Source organism: Nannospalax galili, unplaced genomic scaffold (assembly GCF_000622305.1).
Source record: "Nannospalax galili isolate Female #2095 unplaced genomic scaffold, S.galili_v1.0 scaffold940, whole genome shotgun sequence".
NCBI lineage: Eukaryota > Metazoa > Chordata > Mammalia > Rodentia > Spalacidae > Nannospalax > Nannospalax galili.
In genome coordinates this window covers 391,508-419,007 of record NW_008346079.1, presented here as the reverse complement: position 1 = coordinate 419,007, position 27,500 = coordinate 391,508, and the positions used below count along the sequence as shown (strand labels likewise).

At 48.4% G+C, this 27,500-nt stretch overlaps 1 protein-coding gene across 7 annotated transcripts in view; it reads right to left on the bottom strand.

Moving 5' to 3' along the window:
• Gria1 (glutamate ionotropic receptor AMPA type subunit 1) overlaps nucleotides 1-27,500 on the bottom strand; it is a 371,033-nt gene that overhangs the window by 18,303 nt on the left and 325,230 nt on the right. For 5 of the 7 annotated variants that reach the window (XM_017800413.1, XM_017800408.1, XM_017800409.1 and 2 more), the window contains 2 exons: nucleotides 26,016-26,214; nucleotides 19,387-19,634 (listed from right to left, as the gene is read on the bottom strand). In XM_017800413.1, the coding sequence (XP_017655902.1) occupies nucleotides 19,387-19,634; nucleotides 26,016-26,214 (447 nt within the window). Of the gene's footprint in view, nucleotides 1-17,853; nucleotides 19,337-19,386; nucleotides 19,635-26,015; nucleotides 26,215-27,500 lie in introns of those variants that run through there. The other 2 variants (XM_017800412.1, XM_017800411.1) reach the window with 2 other exon arrangements.

Sequence of the window (27,500 nt, the reverse complement as noted above, 5' to 3'; positions counted from 1 at the left end):
GGGTCCTGATCTCCATCCTCACTCCCCACTCTGGAGAGCCACCCCAGGCCCAGCTTTTAGAAGCTACGAGTCTGGAAAGCAGTGCCCCACAGAACTCTGCTTGCCTGCCTGATTTTCTGCTTCCTTTCTTTTTCCTGTGAATTGTATTGCAAGATGGCCCGAGGAGGAGGGGGCCATAATGGTCAATAGGTGATGGTCAAATTGTGGTCGTTGGGCAAGTTGGGGAGCAGGGAAGGCACCTGGCTCACCCACCCTTCTGAGTGTTTCTACATCACAGACATCAATATATATATAGAGAGAGAGAGGGAGAGAGAGAAAACAACATGGTTGGTTCCATTCAGTCACAAAAATAAACAATTAGGCAAATTTCAGGAAAACCTAAGAAATAGAAGGCAGAATCGGATTAAGAAGCATTTAAACACTCAGACGTTGTAGGATGGCCGGCAACAGATGCATCGGAAGGCTTTTGCTGAGTCATTTTCTGGAGACCTTTAGAAAATTCCATCTTCATGTGCTGTGACTACTAGGGTTAAAAGAAAAGCAAAAAGTGTTAGGAATCTTCCCACTGGAACCGCCGTGCTGGAGAGGTAGCCGCTTAGGAGACCACAGAAACCTGTTCTGAGAAGTCAAGTTAGTACTCAGCAGATCCCGGGGCAGGGTTTCCGGCCATGGCATGAGGACAATGACATATGGCAACCCGGGGCCATCTGCAGGGGCCAAGTGACTGGGTGTCGCTCGGTTTGGGTCCTGGCACTCCCATCCGCCCCACCGAGTCCCTGCTGGAGGGTCTATGTGCTCGGCCCATTGGTACGAAAGCTGATGGCTGGGTCTGCTTTCCTGGCTTTTCAATGCTCGGTCTAACTCTGACATGTCATCTCTCTCTGCTCTCTTTTGCCTAAGGATTTCTCCTAAAATGGTATCATCTTAGGTTTAGTCTCTGTTTTTCTTTAGAGTACCCAGGAGGGGTTCATAGACCACCAAGCAGCGATAATGAGAGGAGTTGGGAGGAGCTGTGCCTTCAGGCAGCAAGGGGCCCTTGATGGGAAAGGCAGGGTGTCTGATCCGGCCCTGTCCCCTGGCCTCCTGCCCTGGCCCTTTCACTAGGGTGAACTTTAGGGTCTTGAACTCACCCGGCTGTTACCTGCAGACACTTTATTTTCATCACCTTTGTTACTTGTTTTGGGGAGATGGAAACTTGGGCTGTTTGGTGGCTTTACTGTGTTCAGAAGCTGGTCCCTCCCTGGGAAACACTTTCGATTCTCAGGGACTCTGTTTATTGCAACCATTACCTTTGATTTATCGTTGTCAATGGTTGGGCAGCTAACTAGACTGTAGCATATGGATCCCCAAAGGCAAAGGACAGAGGCTTTGAATGCTGGTTTGCTGCCTGCAAAGGACTTCGTATTTATGATTTCACTTACCCCACGTGGGGCGTTTAAATGTGGGCAGTTTTCAAGCTGGGAAAACAAATTCCCGTTAACTGATCTGGGAGAGACACTCTTCATTCTTTCAGACACCTTTACAGGTCAACTCCCTCCCCAGTCCCTCTTTCTAAATAAATAAGAAATAAATAATAAGAGATGTCTGGGCTTGAACAACCACACAAAGGCAGCAGTCGATGCCCCAGAGGTCTGAAGGACAGACACTACATGCTGCAGTGAACAGACAGTTGGAGATCTTTCCTTCTCTTTCTCGGTTTTCAGGGACTATAAAGTAGAAAGGAGAGGGGGAGGTTACAGCGAGTGACTGAAAAGACATGGGATGATCTATGTGGCTTTGGGAATTTTTCTTTTTGCCAGAAGATTGAATGACCCGATCAATGGACAAAATTAAATTCCGTATCGCCTACCTGCCTGTAAGTCAGCTGTTTAGCAAACTCAGCTATCTGCGACGTAATGGAAAAGGACCACAAAGTATAGGCGAGAGCACACACAAGACCATTGTGACTACCGCTGCTTTACGGAGGGTTTGTCATGCTCTGAGTATCCCGGAAGGCACTTGGCCTGTTTCACTTCATCCTCACATCCCTACTTGGCCCTCAGGTGTTTACCACATGCACTCTACAAGCAGAGCCCTAACGTGTCCAAGGTTCTGACTTGGCTCTATGGCACTCAAGTCTGTGCACATCATCACCGTGCTGCACAGCCGTCCAAGGACAGGGTGCTGTATGACACCTCCAGTACTCGCTGAGTCCCCTCATTAGTCCTCTCTGAAACATTTGCTTGGTGCCCAGCTGTCACACCCCTGGATCCTTCCAGAGCCAGAAGAGCAGCCAGGGTGAGAAGAGCCTCATCACAGGGGCCTCCCCACTCGTGCTGAGTCACAATGGAGAAGGGGGGGGTTACTCTAGGTTGTGGTTTGAATGAGGAATGTCCCCCTGTTCGTGGTGCTGATCTGGGGAGGTTCCTGTTCCAGGAAGCAGAGCCTTGCTGGAGGAAGCTTAGCACAGGGTGGGCTTGCAGGGTTTATAGCTTCAGCTTGCTTCCTGTGTGTGGAGGAAAATGTGACCACCAGCTTCCCTGCCAGGCCTTCTTTGCCTCTATGAACTCTTTCCCTCTGGAACCATGAGCTCAAATAAACTGTTCCTGTCTTAAAGTGCTTTCTGTGATGGTGTTTATCAGTGAAGTAACTAACACAGTCCCTCCTTTCCACCCTTCCATGCCTCCCTCCTTCCCTCCCCGCCTCATTTCCTTTCTTGGGGTGCTGCTACAAGAATGTGGGTCTGGGGCTGCTCTGACCTTCCTCTGGTGGATTTGTTAAATTCTACCCAGTGCCACTGATAACTGATAACGATGGAGATATACAGAAAATTTCATGTTTAACATGTCCAAAATGGAAGGTGAAGGTATGAGTTTGATTTCATAGTCCCTTTATAGGTTGTCGGAGAATCCTCTTCAATAATGATTTTAAATGGAAATGTTGTCCACTTGCAAATAAAGACTCGTACTGATTGGATTAAAAAACAACTTTTTTCCTTCAAGAAACATACCCAGCTAGCAAAAATGTCTAGAAGCTGAGCATCAAAGGATGGAAATCAACCTACCAAGCATGAAAAAATGTAAGTAAATAAGTAGGCAGAGGTAGTCATATATCTGATAAAGTAGACTTCAAACCAGAACTAGTCAGGAGCTATAAAGGCTACCACATATGAATAAAAGGAGCAATTTGCTAAGAAGACATGCAGTTGTACACACTCATACATCAAATACTGGGCTCAATTTCATAAAGCAAACTCTAGAAGGCACAAACTATCATTCAATACTAATGAGAGACCTCTACCCCATTCTTACTTTGGCAAGTCCTCTACACTGAAATGCAGCAGACACCCCAGTGCTAAATTTGCATCAACCGGATTTAAGATCTATAGGATTCTCTGCCTCTGTGTGTTGGCCTGTGCTCTGCCTCACCCAGTCTCACTTGGTCATCTCACAGGCCTCTAACATCTATTACCCCCTGCAGCATTCCAAGACAGAATGGCTCAAGCCTTCCAGTCAGCCTTGTACATTCCCCCAGCAATGCACTGTGTTTACCCACCTTCATACCCCTAACCACTGCATAGATAGGAACTTCCCCCAGCAATGCACTGCGTTTACCCACCTTCATACCCCTAACCACATCAAGACTCTGCATAGATAGGAACCCATACTCAGTACAAGAGCTAACAGAGCAGCTTCTTGGTAAATGCTAATTGAAGGAGCAGTTTGAAATTCCTGAGATCTGCCACACCAGTTAGTTTCTGGAGAGATACTGCTCCGTAACTCCATATTTCAGGCCCTGGACTTTTCTTCAGGGTTCTGTGACTAAGGTTGGCTAATGGAACTCAGAAACTTCGATTAGGACATAAAGGCTGGTTCCCCCAACAGGAAGTCTGCAGAAGAAAAGACTTATCTGAACCCTGGCTGCCCTTACTGTGAGAGGCAGGTGTCCAGTTCAGCCCTGGCTGCCCCTACTGTGAGAGGCAGGTGTCCAGTTCAGCCCTGGCTGCCCCTACTGTGAGAGGCAGGTGTCCAGTTCAGCCCTGGCTGCCCCTACTGTGAGAGGCAGGTGTCCAGTTCAGCCCTGGCTGCCCCTACTGTGAGAGGCAGGTGTCCAGTTCAGCCCTGGCTGCCCCTACTGTGAGAGGCAGGTGTCCAGTTCAGTTGCAGCTTACAGTGAGGCACATCCTGGATTTCAGAACCATTTGCCAGCAGCAGTAGCACCAGATCCCTCGGAGATGCTGGGCCAAAGACGACACAGAATGAATGAAGGTCTTGACGTAGCATAGACACCAATCAGGATCCAGGCAGCCCATTCCTTTCGGAGCCTCTGTTTCAATGAAAGGCAGCCAACCCTAACCCCGAGCCTGGGCCAGCTGTAAGGACTGGCCACTAAAGGGCAGACGTCAGGGTGAACTGGATTTTGGGCAGCCAGCAGGACCACGTATCTCCAGCTCATCCCCCCGCCCAGCCTCACTTTCCACTGTCACCTGTGGTCCCTCACCCACTGCATCAGCAGCACCACTGTATCTGTCTATAGAGTGGACTTCATGAGAGTTTTGAGGATATGACTCCTTGCAGAAAATGGTAATGAAAGAGACTGTAGAGGTATATGTGGGGCTGGGGATGTAGCTCAGTGGGTAGTGCTGGCCTAGCATGCCTGTTTGGTGGTTGTGATGGCTCAAGGCTGTACTCGCAGCACCAGGGAGGTAGAGGCAGGAGGATGAGATGCTCAAGGACATCCTCAGCTACATAGTGAGTTGTGGGCCAGCCTGGGCTATGTGAGAAGAAACAGAATATGTGAATTAGTTCCTCTTGACTCCTGCCTTGTCTACTTGCAGTGGTTTTCATATGGAGTAGCCTATCCTGTACATAGATGCTCTTCCCACTGGTAAGGAAATCCTCCAGGACGGTTACCTCCCCCTGGAAGCCCTCCTAGGGCCTCAACTGAGGGAGGGGAAGGGTAGGGAACTAACCCTGCACACTTTCTACTGTGACCCTCTGCTTCCCTCTATTTATTTTGTTTTGTCTGTTTTGGTTTTAGAGACAGGGTTTCACATAGCCCAGGGTAGCCTCCAACTTGTTATATAGCTGAGGCTGACCTTGAACTCCTGATTCTCTTATTTCCACCTCCAGAGTGCTAAGATGACTGGCATGTGCCACCATGCCTGGGCTTTCTGCATCCAGGTAGGCCCTCTACCAGCAAAGCTGCATCCCCAGCCCTTTCTCCCTTAATTCTTATGAGGCTTCCTTTTTCCTCCATAATAGTGCTAGTTGTTTACCAGGCTGTGGCTTCCCTCCTCTCTTAAATGTGATAACCATTGAAAACTTCAGAAAGTTCATACAAAAGTTGAGATTCCTAGTTTCTTTGGAAAGCGAGAAGACCTAGCTCCATTCCAGCGCATCACTATCAGCCTGGGATGGAATCGAGGCTATCTCCTCCAGATGAGGCATATGCTCTTGCCTGCAGAGCTCCAAGTCTTGTGACTCTAAGCCTCAGAGTCAGCAGACTCTAGGCTACTAAGAGCCAAGTTCAGTGGGTAGAAGCTCACATGCGGAACCTGGGTTCAAATCCTAGCTCTTTGCTGTATGACCTTTGGCAGATTACCTAACCCACCTGGGTCACTGTGTCACTACCTGCCAACTGAGGTTCTCAGTGTCCTTGTTTCATTCTGGAGAGCATCACCTAGTGCATGCCTTCCGGAGTACTCCGCAAATGCTAACTATAATTATTATGTATGCTAGTCTTTGCACTGCGGGTTTGTTTCTGGGAGTAGAGAATTTGTTGGCACTCACGACTTGATTTAATAAACAAGGAATCGCATAGGTTGACCTGTGATCCAGTCCACTGGTTTGTTTATCTGGTTTCTGGGAACATTGGAGGTTGTGTGTCCTGAACTAACTGAGAAGTCCCATCACTACTTACACTTTGTCTTCTTTAAGAGTATTTATTTTAGTACTTTGAAAAGGCTACACTTGGCACATGGGTAGAATGCATCACCCCTTCATGCTCAGAGACTTCCACTGGCTTCTTAGAATGTGTAATAGAAATACTCAAAGAGCCATGAGCTGGAATTCAGTTGCTTTAATTCCTAGTATGTGCTGGATGGGCTGAGCTAGGATTTCCTGCTTCTCATGAATCAGAGTAGACCTAACATAAGTGATTTAATAATCTGCTTATAAAGTCCCTGTCTACATGGAAGTTGGCCAGGTGGGAAGTGGGCCTTATGACCAGCAGTCACTGAGGGTTTCTGACATGCCACCATCTCCTCTGCGAGGTTCTCTGGGACAGTGGCTCCTTGCTTCCCTGAACTGTGTGAATGGAAGAAAGAAGTCGGGGGGGGGGCACGGAAAGGGGAAAGGAATCGTTCGAGGTGTCTGTGGGCATCAAGGAATCTTCCTTTTTAAACATTTCCCCAGTGGATTAAGTTTATTTTCATGGGAGTGAAGAGTTCGATGAAGGGGTCATTACGTTCTTTTTCCACTAAGTATTTGCTCCGAGGATGAATGAATATTATATGGTTCTCTGCACATGTGGCTTTCTTATGACTGAGGACTCTGCCAGCTCATCACCTCAGGCTGGGTAGGAAATTGGTTCCTTTGGTTAAGGGTTCACTTGGACCACATCCCTTTTCCCTCTGAGGAAGAAGCTCGTTATGCATAATTACAGATCCATGATCTTAGGTATGGGGCCATTCATAAAATATTAGTAAGTAGACAGCCCTCCCTTTCCCTCCAGGGCTCAACTCAGCTAACCCTTGTCCCCACCTTGCTCCCTGTCCTCAGAGACCAGGCTTTGTTTAGACTCTGGTGCCTTCTGCCCTTAGGTTTATGGGCAGATGCTGCGTGGCTGTTGGCTGAGTACTGCTTGGTGCGCTCAGTGTAAAAGCTGAGGTTAGCCTGCCTGCGAGATGGTAGGAATATCTAGTTTTGGATCAGTACCCCAACCACACAGAAGATGTGAGAACACAGGGAAGCTGGAAGGTTAGACAGAAGGCGATTCGAGTCGGGAATTTGCATAGGATACAAGCGGTTTGTTTTACTCCCAAGACTGCATTGTAAAGCTTAAAACAAAAATCTCATTTGGCAGATACGAAAACTAAACATCCACTCTGTGTTCACTCTACTGTGAGCAGGCACTGCGCTAAGCACTTTGTATTATCTTACTGTGCTGGCTCGTTTTAAATGTCAACTTGCCCCAACTCAGAATGAAGAGTTTCAGTTGAGGAAATGTGTAGATCAGGTTGGCTCATGAGCATGTCGATGGGGGATGGTCTTGACTGTTGACTGAACTGTGTAAGAGTGAAGAAAGCTGAGCATCTAAGCAACAAGCACGGACCCTGCTCCCCTCTCTCTGTTCTTGACTGTGGACTGTGACCTGGAAGTGTAAACCAAACACACCATTTCCTCCCCTAAGTTGCTTTTGGTCAGGGTGTTTAATCAAGCACAGCGATGAAACTGGAACACTTAATCCCTTAGACATAGAATAAATACTAGTCTTTATATTTGCGGAAACTGAGGCTTAGGGAAGTACATTAACTTGCTCGAGAGTTGTGCTATTACTTAGCAAACCTGGGTTCCGCCCTCAGCCCTAACTCCAGGGTCCTATCCATCACTCTGTTTTCCCAAGATCACAGAGCTCTAAATGTGGAACAGGTTTGAATTGGAGTTGGTCAACACCAGAACACACACACTATCCAAGTCCACAGGGCCCCGAGGGACAGAGCCAAGACGGACAGCAGTTGCTTCTCTGCCTTAAACTGCAGCAGCTGCTGTTTTAGAAAAATCAAAAGACCCAGCAAGTCTGAAATAAAGTTGCTGAGGAAGAGGGGATTCTATTTTTGATGGAAGTGGCTTCTTAAAAAAAATCAATGTACAATTTGTATCGGTGGGAGAAAGAGCTCTGGCAAGCATGTCATAGCCGCAAGCTGCTGTTCTCACCTAGGTGAAGGCCGTTCGTTTCCTGCGATGTTCATCTCCCATCTGCGTCACCTCATGCTCACCACCTTCCGTGTGCGTGTGTGTGTGTGTGTGCGTGTGTGTGTGTGTGTGCGTGTGTGTGTGTGCGTGTGTGTGTGCCTGTGTGCGTGTGTGTGCACATGCGTGCGTGTGTGTGCGTGTGTGTGTGTGCGTGCGTGTGTGTGCGCGCGCGTGTGTGTGCGTGTGTGCGTGTGTGTGCACATGCGTGCGTGTGTGTGCGTGTGTGTGTGTGTGCGTGTGCGTACGTGTGTGTGCGCGCGCGTGTGTGTGCGTGTGTGCGTGTGTGTGCGCGTGTGTGTGCGTGCGTGTGTGCGCGTGCATGTGTGCGTGCATGTGTGTGTGTGCGTGTGTGTGCGTGTGTGTGAGTGTGTGTGTGCGTGTGTGTGTGCGTGCACGTGCATGTGTCTTTAACGTGTTGCTTTGCCGTTGGGGATCTTCTCAGCCAGGTTTGGTAACAATGGAGCTCTCACAAGACATGAGCATATAGGTTTGTCTTTCTGATTCCACCGGATCCTGTAAGATTAACCAGCTCCGTGGCGCCATAGCCTATTTATGGCTTCAGCGGTGGTGTTGAGGCAGAAGTCCCCTGACCCCTGGTGTCTTGTGTCCCTGAATGCTTTAAAGATGATGCTTTAAGAAGGGTAAAGGCACTGAGGGGTGGCCGGTGGTGCCTCCATTAGTACAGTACCGGGCATGTGGAAAACAGAGGGTTTTATAGTCGAGCTGTTCCACAAATCACTTTGAGAATCTAGGCAAGTTATCACCTGAACTCTGAATCTCAGGCTCAGCCTGTAAAAGGGAAATGGGAATAGCTAAATCACAAATCCAGGGGAAGGTTAGTGCTTAAATGTACACAGGACACTGCGCACACTGGCTGGGCAGACACGGGAGCCCTGCACGGCTCTCCTTCCCCTTACCCACCCTCATGGTGCCATCAGTCTAAAGCATTCTGTCTCGCACTGTGGAAACCAAAAAACACTTGGCGTTTCGGAAGGCACGGGTGTCTTTGGGGATGTTTTCAGTTCAAGTGTTGTGGGCAAGCAAGGGATACCTCAATACGTGATGGTCGTACTCGTGTCCGTTTGGAGGTGCAGGGCAGGACATCAGCCTATGGGATGGCCCCATCCCAGAGAGGTCACTTGTGCCCTACAGATATACAGCATAGAAGGGAGACCAGGATTCCTTAGGAGGGTTTGGGGCGGGGGGCGCAAAGTACCTGCCTGCGAGGCATCTGTTTGCTTACGTCCAATTCATACTGAGGGGTCTAAATGCCAGTGTGTGTATGTGCACGTGTGTGTATGTGGACACTAAATAACCCTTATCTTTACTCTTTTGAGACAGAGTCTCATGTACTCCAGGCTGACCTTGAGTTCATTATGTAGCCAAACCTGGCCTTGAGTGACCCACCTTCCTCCACCAGCGGAGTACTAGATTACAGTACAGTCTTTACAATTACAGCTGCAATCTTTACAGTTGTGATGGCCACTTCTCTTCACACATCCGTCTTTGAGAAGACAGGCTTGCCTAATAGCCTAGGAGACGTTCTAGAAACCAGGCTGCCTGAGTTGAAAATCCAGCTCGGGTAATTGTGTGTAAAACCTGTCGCTGCTCTATGTCTGTTCCCTCAACTCTCCGATGAAGATGGAAACCAGATGATGTTCGCAGCGTTGCCGTGTGAACAAGACAATACACACCAGGTACCCAAGTATCCGGATAATTGTGCTTCATAGATGCTAACCAGCGTAACACCACATGCCAAAGGAGTCCCTCACCACCCCTCTAAGCTCTGCCCGTTTCCTAGGATGGTTTCTCAGTCTCTCCATGGTCTGCCCCAGGTGTGCTGACCTGAGAAGGCCTCTCTCTTTTAGCAAACCTCCACCTCTATTCAAATGTGTTCACAAGTGTTACATACCAAATATATACATGTGCTACGCACACTCCACTTCTTCCTTTGCCCCTCTTCCCAACCTCTCCTCTTTCCTGTTTCCCTCTTTACCACCCCCCCCCCGGCCCTTTCCCTTTCCTCCTCTCTCTCCAGCTCCTCTGAGGATGCAGGCAAGACTTAGCCTCTCTGCTTAGAGTGGTGCTTTGTCTCCGATCAGGCCTGACCTGGGTCACAGAGTTCATAAGTTACCATGACAACGAGCATCCCTGGCTACCCATCAGGAGGCAAGGACCAATAGAACGGGACTGTCATTTCCCTGGGACATACTGTATTTATCGTCAGCAGCAGGCCCTGTGCCAGCACGACACTATGGGAGGAGGGGCCGTTACTTGTGAGGGTGGAAGTGAGGGAGAAAAAGAAATATTAGCACTTTATTTTTTTCAGCATGTTCCCTGTGGGGGAGGACCACAGATTGTTCTCAGAGAGACATTTTACGTCTAAGGCAGCCAGTGTGTGCGGGAGGTGGGGGGGGGGGCCGGCGGGGGTTTTGTTGAATACAGGGGGTTTTTCAGGGGGCAAACTAAAAAAACTTGGCCTAAAAGGGATTTTCTGACAGGCCAAATGAAGAGAGGGGGGGGGGGGGGGGGGCTCGTGTGGGTTCTGATGAATACAGTGGGTTTTTCAGAGGGCAAAATCAAGTAACTTAGCCTGAAAGTGACTTTCTGGCAGGTCAAATGGAAGGAGGGAGGGGGAATGTTGAGCAGTGTCCTGTGACAGACTTTTCTGGTATTTTATCAAATTGTTAAAGCAACTTCATGGAACTATTATCCTGTTTCTCTCTCTCTCCCTCTCCCTCTCCATCTCCCTCTCTCCCTCCCTCCCTCCCATGTAGGGGAGGGTCCTGCATGCCATTGTGCATGTGGAGGTCTCAGACAATTTTGTGGAGTCTGCTCTTTCTTTAATCTTTACGGGGTCATCAGGCTTGTGTGGGAAGTGCCTTTAGCTGCTGACTCTCTCAGTGGTCCAGTTCAGTTGATAGAAGAGAGCAGAGGCTTATAAAGTTATAGTGACTTATCCAGCAAGGTTAGCCTACTGAACCGTAGACCTCAAACCTGAACTGAGGTCATGTGACGCCAGGCCTGGGACTGCTCCGTCCCTCTGTCCAGGTTCCCTAACACCCTGGTGCTACGTGTGTCCCTCCTCCTCCGTCTCTGCAGACCACCTGCTCATCTCTCTTCCCTGAAGTTCTCTAGTCCTTTCTCAAAGCAGAATCACTAGGGACTCACTGATGTTCCCCATCTCTGGACGCCACACCGTGAGCCTGCAGACTCAGGTTATTGGAGGAAATCTCATTAGAGTCTAGGAAGAGACATTTTAAAATCAGCTCCCCTGGAGAATTTCACTACAAACTGAAATTGGGGGCTGAGTCTTTCGAGAAAGAGATTCAGGGCCACATACAAAGGTACTGGTTTATTGGTTTTCCATTTATTTTCTGGGTCAGTGTGACTGGAAGAGAACTCTCCACTTCTGTGGTACTTGGATCAGCATCAGGGAAAGAGGTGTTGGAGGAAGGCCCCCAGAACTGTCTTCCTGGGGCCCCCATGTGTGCACAGCTCCAACATCCCACAGAAATCACACGTCACCTGCTTTCTGAGTCGCGGTCCTCACCCCCTCCTTTCTTTACCTAGATGCCAATATAGGTTTTGGTAGATATTTTCCAGCACAGGATTGTGCGAAGGGAGAAACACGTATTTGATGGCAATGCCGGGGGACTGAAATAATGGTGAGCAATCTTGAGCTTATGCTGTGTTTGAAAAGAAGAGGCAGATAGAGGCGTGGAGCAGTGAAGGTGGGAACCCGACGGGCACATTCTATCCTTCTGTCTGCTGTGCCAGGAAGCTGGCGTCCCCGAATGCATACCTTCCACAACTTTGCAGGCTTTTCTGAGCAAACTCAAGGTGGCAGGGACAATTCTGTTTGGGAAGACAGACCTTGCCAGCACTGGCTGATAGCTTCTCAATTCTTGGTCAACAGCATGAAAGTCTTAGAAAGCCAATACTCAGACTTCTTCCCAAATTCCCTAGCTTTAACGTACAAGGGTAACGAGCCCAGCACCTGCCCCTTCTTGTTCTGTCATAACCCTGACCACGTTCACTGCCTCCTTCCAAGTAACCACCCTGCCTGTGACCCTCCTCTTGCCCACACACATTACAAACCATCACCACGTCATGTTTGGAAAAGTATCTCCTGTCATTGAAGTACTCTACTGTCCTCTACTAACATCCAACTAAAGCTTTGATAGGCAGCTGGGACCCTTCCCTGTGGACCATCACCCATCACTCCTGATTCCTAGTGTCTGCTCCAGTTGACAGGATCCCAGCAAGCTCTGCACTTGCCCTCCTTCACGTTTGCCCACACTGGTCCCTCCCCACTTCATTCTCCCAGTTCTCTGAGACCCTCTCCAGTGTTACATGGCAATTTCTGTCTCTTAGATGTGGCCTCTCCTCCTCTTGGGCGCCTCTGGCACTTGTGAATCTAGATGTCTCTAAAACTGCTCAGGAGTTAGGGGGAGGTGGGGGGGTGGGGACTGGATTGCTGCTGTCTCACCACCGCCCCCTGCAGGGTGATTCACAGTGCTGTGTGTGGGCTGGCCATCAGAAGCTGAGTTATGAAGTGGAGGTTCAGGGAATGGATCTCAGACCTGCCCAAAAGCGCATTCCCCATGAAGATCGGGGAAGGCTGCCCTGTTCTCCTACCTCCTTGGCCCCTACGTCTGGCACGGATGAGATGTGACAGAAGACAGCGATGTCATCATGATCACAGAGACCACAGAAGACCCCACATCATCACAGTCAGATAAAGACCAGACTTTGACCAATGTCCTGGGTAGGTTATAGCTCTCAGTAAATCCATCAGGTTCCTGGAGGGTGACTTATAAAGGAAAGCCATTAGTTGAGAATGTAAGAAAGCCAATGTGGTGTGGATTCCTGCCTGTGTTTGTTGAACACGGGCCTTGCACCCTGGCTAGGAGGTTTGAACACATCGTCTCTAACTGAAGGAATTGTTCATCACAGCGACGAGAGTGTGGCTCAGCTCCGAAGACATGTTTAGTTAGCACCGAAAAGTCCATAGATCATAATTACTGGATTCACCAACTGCCTGTCCCCTAGTGACCAGCATTGGCCCGTCTGTCTTTATCTCCAACCAAAGGGCTTCAGAAACACAACTCGGCCCCTCACCCAGGCCCCAAACATGCAGTGACAGCCAGCAAACAGCATCTTTTTAAAGGAATGCTACCTGTCCAAATGGAAAACCCAGAACTGAGCCACCTCACTGCATCAGGAAATTTGTTTCCAGAGTGGAGACATCGTCACCAACAATCTTCTAACACTGCGGGGACTGCGGCCTGGCTTCTGCCAAACCGAGCGGCCAGGTGTCAGAGCAACACGTGGGTCTTAGATACATGTATCTCTCGCTTCCTTCCTCCCTCCCTCCCATTGTGTATGGTATCTGTACATGTGTGTAATGTACACATATGTAGATGTAAGTGTGGAGGCGAAGGTCAGTGCTAGGTGCCCTCTATTGTCTTCTGCCTTTGTCATGGTTGGACACATCTGGGAAGAGAATCTCATTTGGGGAATTTTCTCTATTGGTTGGATTGCCCTGTGGGTGTATCTGTGAGGTATTTTCTTGATTGTTGAGTGATGTGGGAGGGCCCAGCCCACTGGGTGGTGCCACCCCCGGGCAGGTGGGCCTGAGTTGTATAAAAAAGCAGGTTGAGCACAGACCAGGAGAGTAAGCTGGTGAGCAGTGATCCTCAGTGGTCTCTGCTTCAGCTCCTGCTCTCTGCTCTCTTCAGGTTCCTATGCTGAGCATCCTGCCTGGGCTTCCCTCAGTGATGGACTGTGATGGGGTTGTGTAAGACAAACCAACCCTTTCCTCCCCAAGTTGTGTTTGGTTAGAGTGTTTTATCACAGCAACAGAACCTGGAGTGCAGGGATTTGGCTCTGCAGACTGGGTAGGGAGCGCCTGGCATTCTCCTGCCTCTGCTTCCCTGGTCCTGGGATTAGGTACACTACTTAGCTGCTGAGAACTGAACTCAGGTGTTCATGCTTGTGTGGCGAATACTTTATTGACTGAGCCATCTCCCTAGTTGCTAAAGACCAGTTTCCTGATCTTCTGAGGTAGAGCTACATGACCCATCTTAGAGTAATCTGGAACAGGTTGGAAGGAATGCCTACAGGGGTCAGGAGGTCTGGTTTTGTGCGTAACAAGTGGAGAAGGCCTGCCAGAAAGGTGGCTGGGCCTAGCGAACATCTGCCTGATGGCCTGTGATCGCCCCACCTTTGATGGGTAGTAGGGGAGGCTTGTACAGTACCTTGAGCACCGAGAAGCACACTCTGAAATGTGAACCTTCCTAAATAGTTTTTGGCGTCATAAGCTTTTGAAAAAGTACTGCCTAGGAGTCAAAAGAAAGACAAACTGATTTCGTTTGCCATGCCCAGCGGGCTCTGCGAGGATCCAGAGGACAGCGGCTCCTCCTCTACCCTCCCCTCTTTCCACCGGTCAGTCCTGTAGCATGGCTTCCTGGGGTCAAGTAACCGGAAGTACGGTGGCTGGCTACGGTAGGCACTGCGTTGGCAGGGTTTGGCTCGCAGCGATTGCTTGTTAACATTTGATCCATCTTGGTAAAACAGTACCATCTGGGGTGTGTGAGGCAGAGTTCTGGTGGAAACCTGACTGGAATAGACGTGTGTGTGTGTGTGTGTGGTCACTGTAACCATTCTTCTGTAGGATGTTTCTATAATCTTGATAAACAATGATCTCTCTCACTTTGTATGTGATGTTTGGGAAGGCACATATGTATGCAAGTGCATGTATACATGTGTGCGCAAGCAGGTATGGGGGTCAGAGATGACATCAGGTGAGTTCCTCAATCACTTTCCATTTTACTGATGTGGGGTCTCTGGTTGAATCTGGACCCAGCCAATTCCAGCCCGTCTAGGGAGCCAGCTCGCCCTGGGACTCCCTGCCTCTGCCCCGAGTGTCGGGATAACTGATGTCTCCCATGGCCGCCCGGCTGAGTTCTCGGGATCCTCCTGACTTCATGCTCGCACTACAAGCACTTTTTCCATTGAGCCAGCTTCCCAGACCTCAACACTGATCCGCAGACAGTGCAGGGGTTTCCAAGCAGGATCCCCTGGTCCTCTGAGGGCAGCTACAGAGCAAGCACAGCCAAGAGGGAGGTGCATCCCCAGGTGGGAATGCCTGGCTTGCAAATGGGCCATCAGACTTCGGTGGCTGACGATTCATTTATTTCCCATTTTTCTGAATGTGTCCGTGTGAGTCCCTGTGGCCTCTGAGCGCTCTGTACCGGCATCTCACTCCCTTGCAATTCCTGGCTTTCCCTGTCTCTCATTCTCCAATCACATCTGGCTCATGTCTCTCCACAGAGGTCTTACCGAAGGAAGGAGGTTTTCCTTCACTACAGACTTGGATTATTTCCAGCATTTATTCCGAGTTGGAAAACACACACGAGCTGTGCAATTACTGAAAGCAAAGGCGCCGGCCGCCTTCACGCCGGCTCTGTTACCCTGCCGTTACCCCAGGAGGACATGTGCAGAGCCTGGCTGACGTCCAGCTCCCGTCTTTAGCAGCTGTGGGTCATCCAGCCCAGCACAGCTTTGGAGTAAGGCACAGCCTGGGCTGTGAGTCAGATGGCCTGGCCTTCAACTCTGGTGCTCACCCATCATTTATGTCCTTAAATCTGTCCCTCTGTTTCCTCAAGAGAGGATGGTGACAGCCCATTGGGAAGAAGGTACGAGAGGCTGCATATGCCATGGCCAGTTGATGCCCCTTATTATAATTGAAATTTCAGTACAGAGTAGCTGAGTCATAAGTTCCTGTCACTCAAACTTCCAATGTGTTCTGAGTTGTCTCTGTTCCACGCACCTGTGTGGTGGAAGGGATGGTGGGAGCACTGTTGATGGACAGATCACATCACCTCTCTGGGCCTTGTTTTCAAATGGGGGCTCTGACCATTGTCTTCAGACAATCATGGAATTTTTGTATGTGAACTGGTGACATTTGGTTGTGTACTCTGAATCTACAGGGCGATGGTCTGTAAGTCTCCGAGATAAAATTTTCCTCAACAAACACTACTGTCCAGATCTCTTTAAAACTTTATCTGAACTTGTACAAAGACTCTTTAAAGTTCCTCAGGGCCAAGACACCTGATAAGTAAACACCAGCCATGGGATCTCTCTTCCTTAAGGTCAGATTTGGCTACATATACATCTCTGCATACATTGTTATCTAAATTTTGGACAACCACTTAAAATTCTTTAATACTTTTTAATTGCTCTTTGAATAGAGATGAAAATCCTTTACAGAATCCTGACGTTGCTCCCTAGTGTCGGCATAACCTCTTTCCTCCTTTAAGCTTGTCGTGCTCACCACAGTGCCTTTGAACAGGCGTCCTTTACCTGGACTGCTCTTACACCCTCCTCTCACTTTGCCTTGTTGGCTTCTGAGAATATGAGGCCTCAGCTGGAAGGAAGCACCTGGGAAGCCTCTCCCAGCTCCACCTGCCCTGCCGCCCCGCTGGACCTCTGTACCTGGTTGAGTTGAAGATCTTGCTCTCAGTGTCCTGTGCTTTGGATGGATTCAGTGATTGATTTTCATGTCTTTATCTTCATGGACCTGTGCTGCTCAAATCTGAGTTGATATTTTCCTTAAATTCCAGAAAACCCTTCAAAATAACACCTCTCCACTTGGAAACCATAGTGGATTTTTTGTCCTGTTTTCTGTATCTCTGTGTGTTATCCTGAAGAAATTTTTTTATTGAATTTTTGTGTATTTCATAGAGAACATCTTAATCCTCCTTACACCCCCTTCCCCACAGGCCCCCTCTCACAGTGCCGCCCCCTCAAATTCATACATTTTGTCATTTGCGTTGAGGCTTATAATGTCAAGTTAGCGTCCCCAGATGCTTCTCAGTGCAAGCTTACCCACTGGGGTCTAGTCAGCCTATCTAGAATCCCTCCCTTTAAGAAGATCAGCTCTTCCTCACTCAGTAGTAGTCAGCTGCCAATAGTTCTTCAGCTAAGATTGGGGCCTCCTGTCCATTTCCCCAGTTCTGCACTGGGTTTTTGTCTGCTTGAGTCTGTATGGGTATCGTGCTTGCTACGCCATTGCTGTAGGTTTGTGTGAGAAGGGTCCCAGGTGCCTGTAGGACTCTTATTTCTGTATGGTCACACACCTCCTCCCTGGCTCTTACAATCTTTCTGCCCCCTCTTTTGCAATGGTCCCTGAGCCCTGGGTGGGTGGACCTCACTATAGGAGTCCTGTCCAAGGACCAATGCTCTGCAGACTCATATTCTCTGCGATTTGGCTATTTGTGACCTTTTGTGTTCCTGACCCTCTGTTGCATGAGGGAGTTTCACTGATGAGAACTGAAAGATGTTCTCTTCATCCCTTGTTCTACGTTCTGGGAACCTTAGCTGTAGAGGCTGTATCCTAGATGTGCCACTTAGGCTTGGGCAATTCATAGACAATCTCTGTGTGTGAGTGACTAGTGGTTTAACTGTAATAATCTGTTGAAAAAGAAGTTTCTTTGATGAATGGTGACTGTGTACTTCTCTGTACTTTGTCTGTAAATTTAAGGATCTATATTTTGCACATAGTAAGAAATCACATTTGTCTAGGGGTGTGACAGCCTGGGGGTTTTCTCTAAGACCCACGATCTCTCCAGTCACGTGTACTTGGCTAGGTTTACAGTACCACACAAGAGTTTTCTGCCATGGAGTGGGCTTTAAGTCCAATTAGGTATCTGCTGATTACCCACAAGATAAAAGTCCCACTACTGCACCCATGTCCTTTGCTGTGCTGGCCAATGATGTGGTTCTCAGGCCTTGAAGCTGGGGCTGGACCATTGACTGATGTTCTCCCTTAGCAGCTTGTATAGTGCTCTCCAAAGCTATGAGAGCTGGCCTTCAGAGGAGGTGGCTTCCAGGTCAGTCTGAAGAAATTTCTGGTTCCCATCCCTAGGACAGTCCACCAATTCTCTCTTTGGTTTTAGCTAACTTGTTGTGCACCACTCACACTGAGATTTTATATGGATGGATAGATATATTTTTATTTCTGTAAATTCCAATTCAAGCTCTATCATGTGTGCCTCATCTTTAATGAGTATGTATTTTATTTAAAGACGTTTCTGATTAATATCTTAGTTTTACTGCTGACTCTTGCAAATGTGGAGTGTCATTTTTTTTTTACAATTTTGTTCTGTTTGGGGTAGTTCCAAAATCATTAGCTTATGTTTTTCACTGTGTTTTGATTTAGTTATTTCTCCTTTTGGTCCTGGAGCTCTTGTAGCTATGTGTTATCCAGCATATCCTCACGTCTTATAGTGGCAATTCTGTTCTCTCTTATTGCTGGAAATAGGTGTTCTTCTATAATAGACTATCCCAGAATCCTTCACAAAATCATTAAAACATTAAGTGATGATAAGCTGTCTAATGTCCATCTCCACTGCCATGGCATAGTTATGTGTGAATAGCGTTTTGCTCAGAATGGTGTATCTATGCAAGCACCCAGAATAATGGACCTCAGCATCATGGTGCAGAATGAAGCCAGGCAGAGGTGGCCGTGGCTGTCATGTCAACATGGGTCAGGAGCCCCTCCTTCCATCTGTAGCCTTTTAAACCTATCCTACTCTTCCTAGAAGGTGTTTTCCTTCCTCATAGGTGACTTAATAATCATCACTTTTCTATGGAGTTTATACCATTTGATCCTTGACCTCAGGAGGGCTAGGATGATGATTCTCTTTACAGATAGAAAAACTAAAGGGTGGGTAATGCACTGTCTTCCCTTCTGCAGGATGGTAGCAAATTCTAGAATGAGCTGTGCTCTGCACCATCTGATTCCGAGTACACAGCCCTCTTCCTTCGCCATTAGCATGAGCATCAGACTTTCCTTTTGTGAAAGTAAAGTTTCCTTGTCTCTTTGCTGACCAACCCTGATCTTTCTAAAGAAACGTGTGTCCAGGGAGAAACATAGGCTGTGCTAATGGGTTCTATCCATTAGGGTTATTTTTGTGATTTGAGCAGGTCTGGAGGCCCAAACTCCTGAATTTTTCATTTGGACAATGCATTTCCACTTCTCTTGACACACATTACAAACCATCTCCTGTCAAAGAATCCATATTGCTGGAGAACCCTGATTGCGGCTACTGGATGCAGGCTGTCTGATAAAGGATGGGGTGTGACAGATCACATGACAGAATCACTAGGGTCATGGACATTTAACACGTAGGGAATGAGGGGGAAGGACACACGGGCAGTGACAGTCACAGCAAGCTGAGGCCCCAGGGTCAGTTTCCAACCTCAGGGCTGAAGGTCGCAGATGAGTGGAATGTTCCAGGCCCACAGGCATAAGAACTCCTCTGAGAGGCCTGGCTTCTGCACTGGGGCCTGTGGCAGACAGCAGCTTCTTCCTGGGGGAGGGAGGGAGGGTGCAGGAAGAAAGCAGGTCTGGGCTACTTACCTGAGGGCAGACCCCTTGGGCGTGGCGATGCCGTAGCCTTTGGAATCCAAGTTACCTCCCACTTTCATGGTGTCACAGGGCTTCCGCTGCTCAATGTACTCGTTCATGGTGGACTCCAGGAGATAGGCGTATTTGCCTTTGGATTTCCTCACTCGGATCATCCCCTCCTCTGTGGTCCGCACAAACACAGATGGTTCTGCGGACTTCATGTATGTCCACATCTTCTCAAACACAGCAATTTTAGATCTCTGGCAGGAGATAGAAACAGCCCTGGTTAAGCGATGGCTGTGCTTGAATGGGGTCGGCACCCACATCCGTGAGGAGCCGAGCACAGCTTGATCACACACTCATGAGGCAGATTAGCTCAGGAAGAAACAAATTATGAGTGATTGCAAAATAAGGGACTCTAATGAGCACTAGTAGGTTCCAAGCTACAAATATCGTGCAAATATAGAATGAACAAATACCTCAGAATCTTTTACCCACTTGCGGGTAATGACATTCAACTATATTCTTTCTACATAGGGGAAAGATGAGAAACGGGGTCCTTATCTGGCTTTTAAAGGCATTGCAGAACTGTGTATAGTTCAGTAAGGGCATGCGTACACTGCCCCAAAGAAGCAGAGGGCTGATTGTCAGTGGGATCTGACTTCACTACACACTGTAAAGAAAAAACTCCCACAAAATAACAAAACAACGGAAGATAATCACCACCATCCACTAGCGTGGGTTGCCAACTTCCTGTCATTCCCTATTACAGAACCTGCCCTCCAAATGTAAATTGTCTGATGACGTCTGAGAGCAATAATCTTCACCTGTTCACATTTTAAAAGCTTCCAAATCAGGGCTGCAGAGATGGCTCTGTTAGAGTGCTTGCTATGCAAGCATGAGGATCTCAGTTCAGGTCTCAGGCACCCACATGAAATGCCTAGTGTGGCACAGCATGCCTGTGATGCCTGTTCGGGGAGGCAAAGACAGGCATGCATATGTGTACACACCCTGCCTCCGAATCTAGTTAGCTTCCTCATTCTGAACCCAGCTTGAGTCTTTCCTTTGGGGTTTTTCCTGGATTGTATAATCTACTTGATCATCTGGTTTTGTCCAACGCATGTCCTCTTGTCGGACCAGTAGGCCCTTTCAGGCTGTATCGACCAGGACCACAGGGCAACCCTCTCATCTCACAGGATTTTTCTAAAGGAATCCTTTGCCCAAGGCTTTTGATGTTTTTTCTTCCTTTCTTCGTGTGTGTGTGTGTGTGTGTGTGTCTGTGTCTGTGTGTTTGTGTCTGTATGTCTGTGTGTGTGTGGTGTCTGTGTGTGTGTGGTGTGTGTGTACACACGTGCTGTGTGGGGTCCAGAAGTTGACTCCTGGATCTTCTATCGCTCTCTCTACCTTCCTTATCTGAGACAGAATCTTCTAAACCTGGAAGTTGTTGATTGCCTAGGCTGGCCACCAAGCTCCAGGGATCCCCTGTCTACCTTTATGTGGATTACAAGCCTTTGCTGCCACACCCAGCTCTTTACCTGGGAGCTGGGGCACTCAGCTCAGGTCCTAGTGCAGGAACCACCTAACCCACTGACCATCTCTCTAGCCCTGAGGCTTTTGAAAATGCTTTTCAAATGACAAGTGCTAAATGTGTATTAAGGGCTTTTTAAAAAGGACAGTCACTAAAAATGACATACAACCTACATAAGTGGTTACTAAATGAATTACATATTTATTTAATATGGAATTATTACACATGCAACATATTTTTCTCTGGGCACTAGTATTGGGCTCGTTCCCTTCCTGTCAAGCGGCATGAGCTGTTAAATGACATCTTAATACCCAATTTTCACCAGAGCCAACTGGTCTATAAAATATTTCAAGCCCAGAAAAATCCTAGATCTTGAGTTAAAAATCCTGGAAATTGTTAGACTTTGGGGAGGCATTTGGTACAATGAGCTTAATTTTTGATGGTCCATCATTATGCAAACTAGTTCATTTGTTCCATGGTATGGCTGGGCAGGATGCTGGGCTGGCCAGACTTGCTCTTACTGCTAAGTCTTGGTTTGTTCTGTGGAACCCCTTCTCTTTGGGCTCCATTTTTCCCTTTTGCTTCATAAGGAGTTTGAGCACAGTAATTCTTACGTATCTTGCTAACGTGAAGTACCTGATTCTGACATACAAGTCAGGCCATGTGTCCATGTGTGAGAAGAGAGGGAGGGGAGGGAGGAGATACCCATACCCAGTCCTAGTGAGTGCAGGATACTTAACAGTCTCATAGGAAACTGGAGAAATGCTCAAACTCTGTGTGACCAAAGGATCTTCCAGGAACATAACCAGCAACACACAGAGCAGGGCCACTGTAGACTGTAAGATGCAATCTGACCTGACAGGATGGGCACAGCAGGGACCAGGCTGCAGAGCTGGAAGTCCTGTGGCAGCAGTATGCAGAAAATGATCACATCCTTTCAGCCATTCTCCCAGAATGTGCTCACAGGAGCTCAGGGGACCATCTGGTCAACCTAATCTCCAAGACCACTGAGGGAAGGAATTTGGCAGAGAAGCCTGGACTGGCACTGGGGAATTGTTCTTGGACCTCTCCTGCTCTGGCCGCTCCTGCTGCCCTGCACACATCTTAATTAAACCGTCTATGGAGAATTCCTTGACTCTAGGCTGGGGCTGTGTTGAAGAAGTGGAGGGTAGGGGCTTCATGTCTCTTCCTTCTTTCTGCCTTGATGATGTCTCCTCATCCACCAAAGTCTTGGTGGGATGTCAGCCACAGACATGCAAGGGCTCATGGGACATCTCTTAGTAGTGTTTTTGTTTTTTGTGTTTTTTTTGTAGGCGAAGAAACTGGGGCTCAGGATGCCGCAGTGAACTCTGCCAAATCCTGCATGGGGGAAGTAGGCCTGGCCTCCTGGTGGCACGTTGGTGTCTTTCCATAGCCAGCTCCCTCCCTCATGTTGGGGCTTCTATCTGAGCAGCTGCAGGGGTTTGGACTAATAACCTTTCTGAGCCTGGCTGTTCCTCTTTAGGCAGTGGTGGCAACAGTTGCCGTGGACACTGTTGCCATGGAGATAACGTGAGAACACAGGTAAACAAGCACTTGCTTGTTGCCTGGATCAAGGGAAGCTTATATAGTTGTGATATTACTACTGATATTTGTGTAACTTTTTCAGGTTTTACTTTAGAGTTGAGATGCTCAATACATGGCTTGCTTGTTACCAGGCACTGACAGCAGTCAGAGAATGCTTTGACAAAGGGCCCTTTAAGGGCCTGGGCCCTATCCTCCTCTGTCTGTCCTAACTGCCTTCAATACAAAGGCCTCACCACCACCACACTCCCACGTGGGACGACTTAACAGATCCCTTATCTGGTGACTCTTCTCCCCCCTAGATTATTTTATTCATCAAGGAAACACTGTTTCCTGTTGTCAGGCAGGGATGGGAGTTAGGAGCAGGCAACCCCTTTTGTAGGCAGAAAGAATTACAGTCCCAAGGAAAACAGACTGTCCATCTCAACTGGTAGTTACCTCCAAGAGCACAGAGGTTTTCCAGCAACCTTGTGGTGGCAATGGGAATTTCCTGACAATGTAGTGGCTGCAGAGATGCCCCTGCAGATTATTACCTGTTACCCACCATACACACCTCACTGAAATCTGTGCTGGCCAAACTGCTATATTCTTGTGACCTTTTGTAATCACTTGCTTATTGTTAGAGCCCTAAGATGGCCACAGAGGCCTCTATCAAGAAAAACTTAAGCCTAGCATTTCTCAGAAACCTTGTGTCTCTAGGGCAAGGTGTATCAGGAATCTGCAGGCTCCTAAAATGGTGGCATAGCTCCCAGCATTCTAAAACGGCACATTTGAGCTTAGCACTGGGAAAGTCCCTCAGCTTATGGGGAGACCAACCAGTCCTGAGCTAAACTGCCCAGCCTACGTCATGGAAAGTGACACAGCCACCTAACTGCCTATAGAAGATATCTCACTGCCCCTACTTGCTGCTGTTCCTCTGCTCCCGAGAGGCAGCCCAGTGGTATGTTTGTTCTCAAATAACTTGCTGTCCCCCCCTGGAGTTGTCTCCCAGTGGTCTTCACTGCGCCTGCTTCCACACAGTCCCCAGCAGCTCAGTGGAACATCTGCTACCTCCAAGCTTGCGTCCTTGTGTCAGTTATGACCTCTTCCCCTGACTTTTCAGTATTTCCTCAATGTACCCTATGATCTGGCTGTTCTGGCCTATAGACTTCCCCCTCCACACAAGTCCTGGTAAAGACCCTGCTATACTTTTACTGGCCGCTCCTGACAGCTAGCCCAGAAGTTTGTCCTCTAATACACTGCTTTGTACCCCTGGCGTGGTTTTGTTTGGTGGTTTTTGCTATATGCTTCCATACACTTAAATAACCACTCACTTAACTGCTATGTAGATGCCTCTGAAACCCCCTGCTTAATGTCTGCATGCGTTAACTATAAATTTCCCTATAAACTTGAGCTCAGGGCTGGCACCATTCTGGAATAATCCAGGTGTCAGCTTGCTGGTATGAATAAACTTCCTCCCCTTCACCTGACTTGGCTGCTGGTCTCCTGACTCCCAGAGGTTCCGGCAACAAACTACCTAATCAGTGAATTCAGATACTAAAATCCCGGAAGCTCTGACTCATCAAGATGTTGAACCTGGGGTGTGGCATATGCCTTTAATCCCAGTGCTTGGGGGAGGCTGAGGCAGCAGACATAGCTGGAGAGGTCATAGAGCCTGGAGAAAACCCTACATCTGTCTGTCACAGCCCTAGGCAAATGTAATTTCTTACTGTGTGCTAAATATGTTTCCTTATTTTACAGGCAAGTACATTGGTCACTCTCATTGAAGAAGCTTCTTTCCGTAGCAGATGGAGACTATCACAGACTTCCACACCTGGTCATAGAGAATAAGTCTCTGTGGGATGCCCAGCCCTAAGTGACACATCTACAATGGACACTCTACACCCGTGGAACAGGGGCAGAGAGAACACTAGCGCATCTCTCCCCAGCGAAGCTTCCTCATGCAACAGACGGCCATGAACACAGAAGGCTAAAAGGGCCCAAAATGCAGAGACTAAGAGACTGCGTGTCCCTAGATCGGACTCATAGTAAACCTCGCCCACCCAGGGCTCAGAGACTATTGAGGAAGAGGGGAGGAAAGATTGTAAGAGGTGGAGGAGGTGCATGAACTTAAGGAGACAGAGGCTTTCAGACTTCTGGGAACTTGCTCAGATGAACTTACAGCCATGGTGACAGCATGCACAAGACCCATGCAAACTCCATCGGCCAAAAACCAGCACAGAGCTGGGGAAATGGACAGGAGGCACCAGCCTTTGCTGAGGAACTATGGGCAACTGATCACTGCTGGGTGAGGGAGGATCGATCTTCTTTAAGAGAGTGACACTAGGTAGGATGACTAGGCTCCAGTGGATGAACTCTCACCAAGAGACATTTGGGTACACAAATGACTGGCTAGACCTTAACATATGAAAGAATGTGTGAAATCCTGTGGGTGGGTTATGTGGGGGTCCACAGAGGGGAGGGGTCTAACTATGATTAAGGTGTATTGTAGGAAATGCACAAAAATTCAATAAAAAATATACATTGGAAAAAAAAGATGGCAGCTGCTCACCAGCGTCTGTTCCCCTGGCTCTTCCTGCCCTTCCCCTTGGGAACCTGGTGGGTCCCTACCGTGGTGTTTTTGGGCTTTAGTATTTCATTGAACCCATCATCAATCAGAATTTCCCATACATACAAATTGACCAATCAGATTTGTTCTACCTGGATGCCTAATTTACATACAGGAGGGATCAAATTGGTTCTTCCCAGATATCAAGGACCCTCACACCCAGGGAGCTACCTGGCAGCTCCAGACTCCTGCCTGTGCTGGGAGCTGCTTCTCTGAAAACATCCTGCTTTGTCCTGTCCTGCCCTGCCCTCCTCATTCTTTGCAATCATGAGACCATGAATTCAGCCAACTGGGTCAGGTGGAAATGCACAAATGCAGATTTCTTAGGGGTCTTGAAAGCAGAGAAACGTACAGACCAGGACCACCCGTAGGACAGAGAGCCTGTCTGGGAAGCTGCAGCCTTCTAAAATATCCCAGTGCCTGGATTCTAGGAGAACAGTGGGCATCCTAATTCTTCCCAAACATCATGGCTCTGGCTTCGGGATTCCAAGCCAAGTGTACCCCTCCTCCTATCCTCTTCCTCACCTCCCCCACATCCTCTAAGTCACACATTAACAAGATTCCTTTCTCCCCATGCAAGGCCCCTCCCCATCCCTGGTTGCCTGGGAATCAGAGACAGTCTGACTGCAAGGAGTACTGCGGGCCACTGGGCAACTCTCCGCATAAACTTCTTACAGGACAGTCTGCCTCTGTGTCCCCTGGAATCCCAGACCTGAGGGTCTCATACTTGCAGGCAGATACACAGTTACCCCTGCTGCCTGTAATCTCACACTCTAGCTTGTTTTGTGGTGCTTGGGATGAAACCCAAGGCTGCTCACTTGCTAGGCAAGCACTCCACTGTCAAGTCGCCCTTGCCCCAACCCTCACACTCTTTAATGAGAAGGGAAGTGTCGTGGAGTGGTGCGTGCTGTGAGGGTGCCTCTGGACAAGGGATGGACTCACCCTGAAGAATTCCTTGGTAGAGCCTGCTTCCAGGGTCCCGTAAGCAATTTCCGTCTGCTTTGCCAGGTCCTCTGCGCTCTCGATGGGAGACACCATCCTCTCCACCGTCAGGAAGGCGGCCAGGTTGGCTGTGTAGGAGGAGATGATGATCAAGGTAAAGAACCACCAGACGCCGCCCACGATGCGGCCGGACAGGGACCTGCGGACCAGACGGAAGAGGTGTCAGAGGCATGACCAGCAATCCACGAGGCTCCAGGGAAGGGCAGGGAGCCTCCAAGTTCTGTCAGCAGTGCTGTCAAACCCAGTTTCATCCTCTGCTCTATCAGCAAAATGTGAGAATTCAAGTTAGAGAGATGCCGCGTGTCCTTCCTGGCCGGTTTCTGCCCCTCGGGTGATAGCCCCCCACAGGCACATCCTCACTCTCACCTTATATGGACAGACACATCAAGACACATGTCAGTAATGACACAGATATGTGAGCACCTGACCACAGAGGTCTCAGACATGGGAAAACGCCCTTCCAAACGCACTCACACCTACACCGAATACCGGTGCATACATAAATGAGTGCAAATGCAATCACATATCAAGTTCCAGTACACATGACGCACACACAGTGGGTCAGAGATGAAGGACAGTCTCACCCTCTTCTCATGATTACCCTCCTGGCTGGCTGCAGTCACCAGGATGGGAGCCTGGGGAAGGGGTGTGGGGGAACGGCTACGCTGGGCATTTACAGAAAGTGAGTAACTGTACACTAGGCACTGTAGGGAAAGCCACTGCTGGATGCAGGCAGCCCCTTCCCTCCCCCATCCACACAGACAGGAAAGGACGATCCTGGTGGTGTGGTGCATGCCTGTGGAGGTGGAGGAGGAAGAACTGGGAGTTCAATATCTGTCACACAGTTTGAAAAGTCTAAAAAACCCAAATCAAGACCAACCAAGCAACCAACAAAAACCAAAGCAACCCTGAGCATTAAGAGCAATGCTGGGGGGAATACTGTACCAGATATTAAAATGTATTACAGTGTCACACAGTTTGAAAAGTCTAAAAAACCCAAATCAAGACCAACCAAGCAAGCAACCAACAAAAACCAAAGCAACCCCTGAGCATTAAGAGCAATGCTGGGGGGAATACTGTACTAGATATTAAAATGTATTACAAAGCTATAGTCATAAAAACAATATGGCACTGACACAAAAATAGACCCGTAGATCAATGGAACAAAACTCAAGACCAAAATATGAGTACATGCAATTTCAGCCACCTGATATTTGACAAAGGGGCCAAGAACATTCACTGGAGGAAAGACAGCATGATCAGCAAATGGTGATGGCAAAACTGGATCTCCACCTGTAGAAGAATGAAACTTAACACCTCTTTCACCCTGCACAAAAGTCAACTCTAAATGGATCAAAGACCTCAGTGTGAAGCCCAAAACTCTGAAACTGTTAGAAGAAAACATTGGCAATAACTTACAAGATA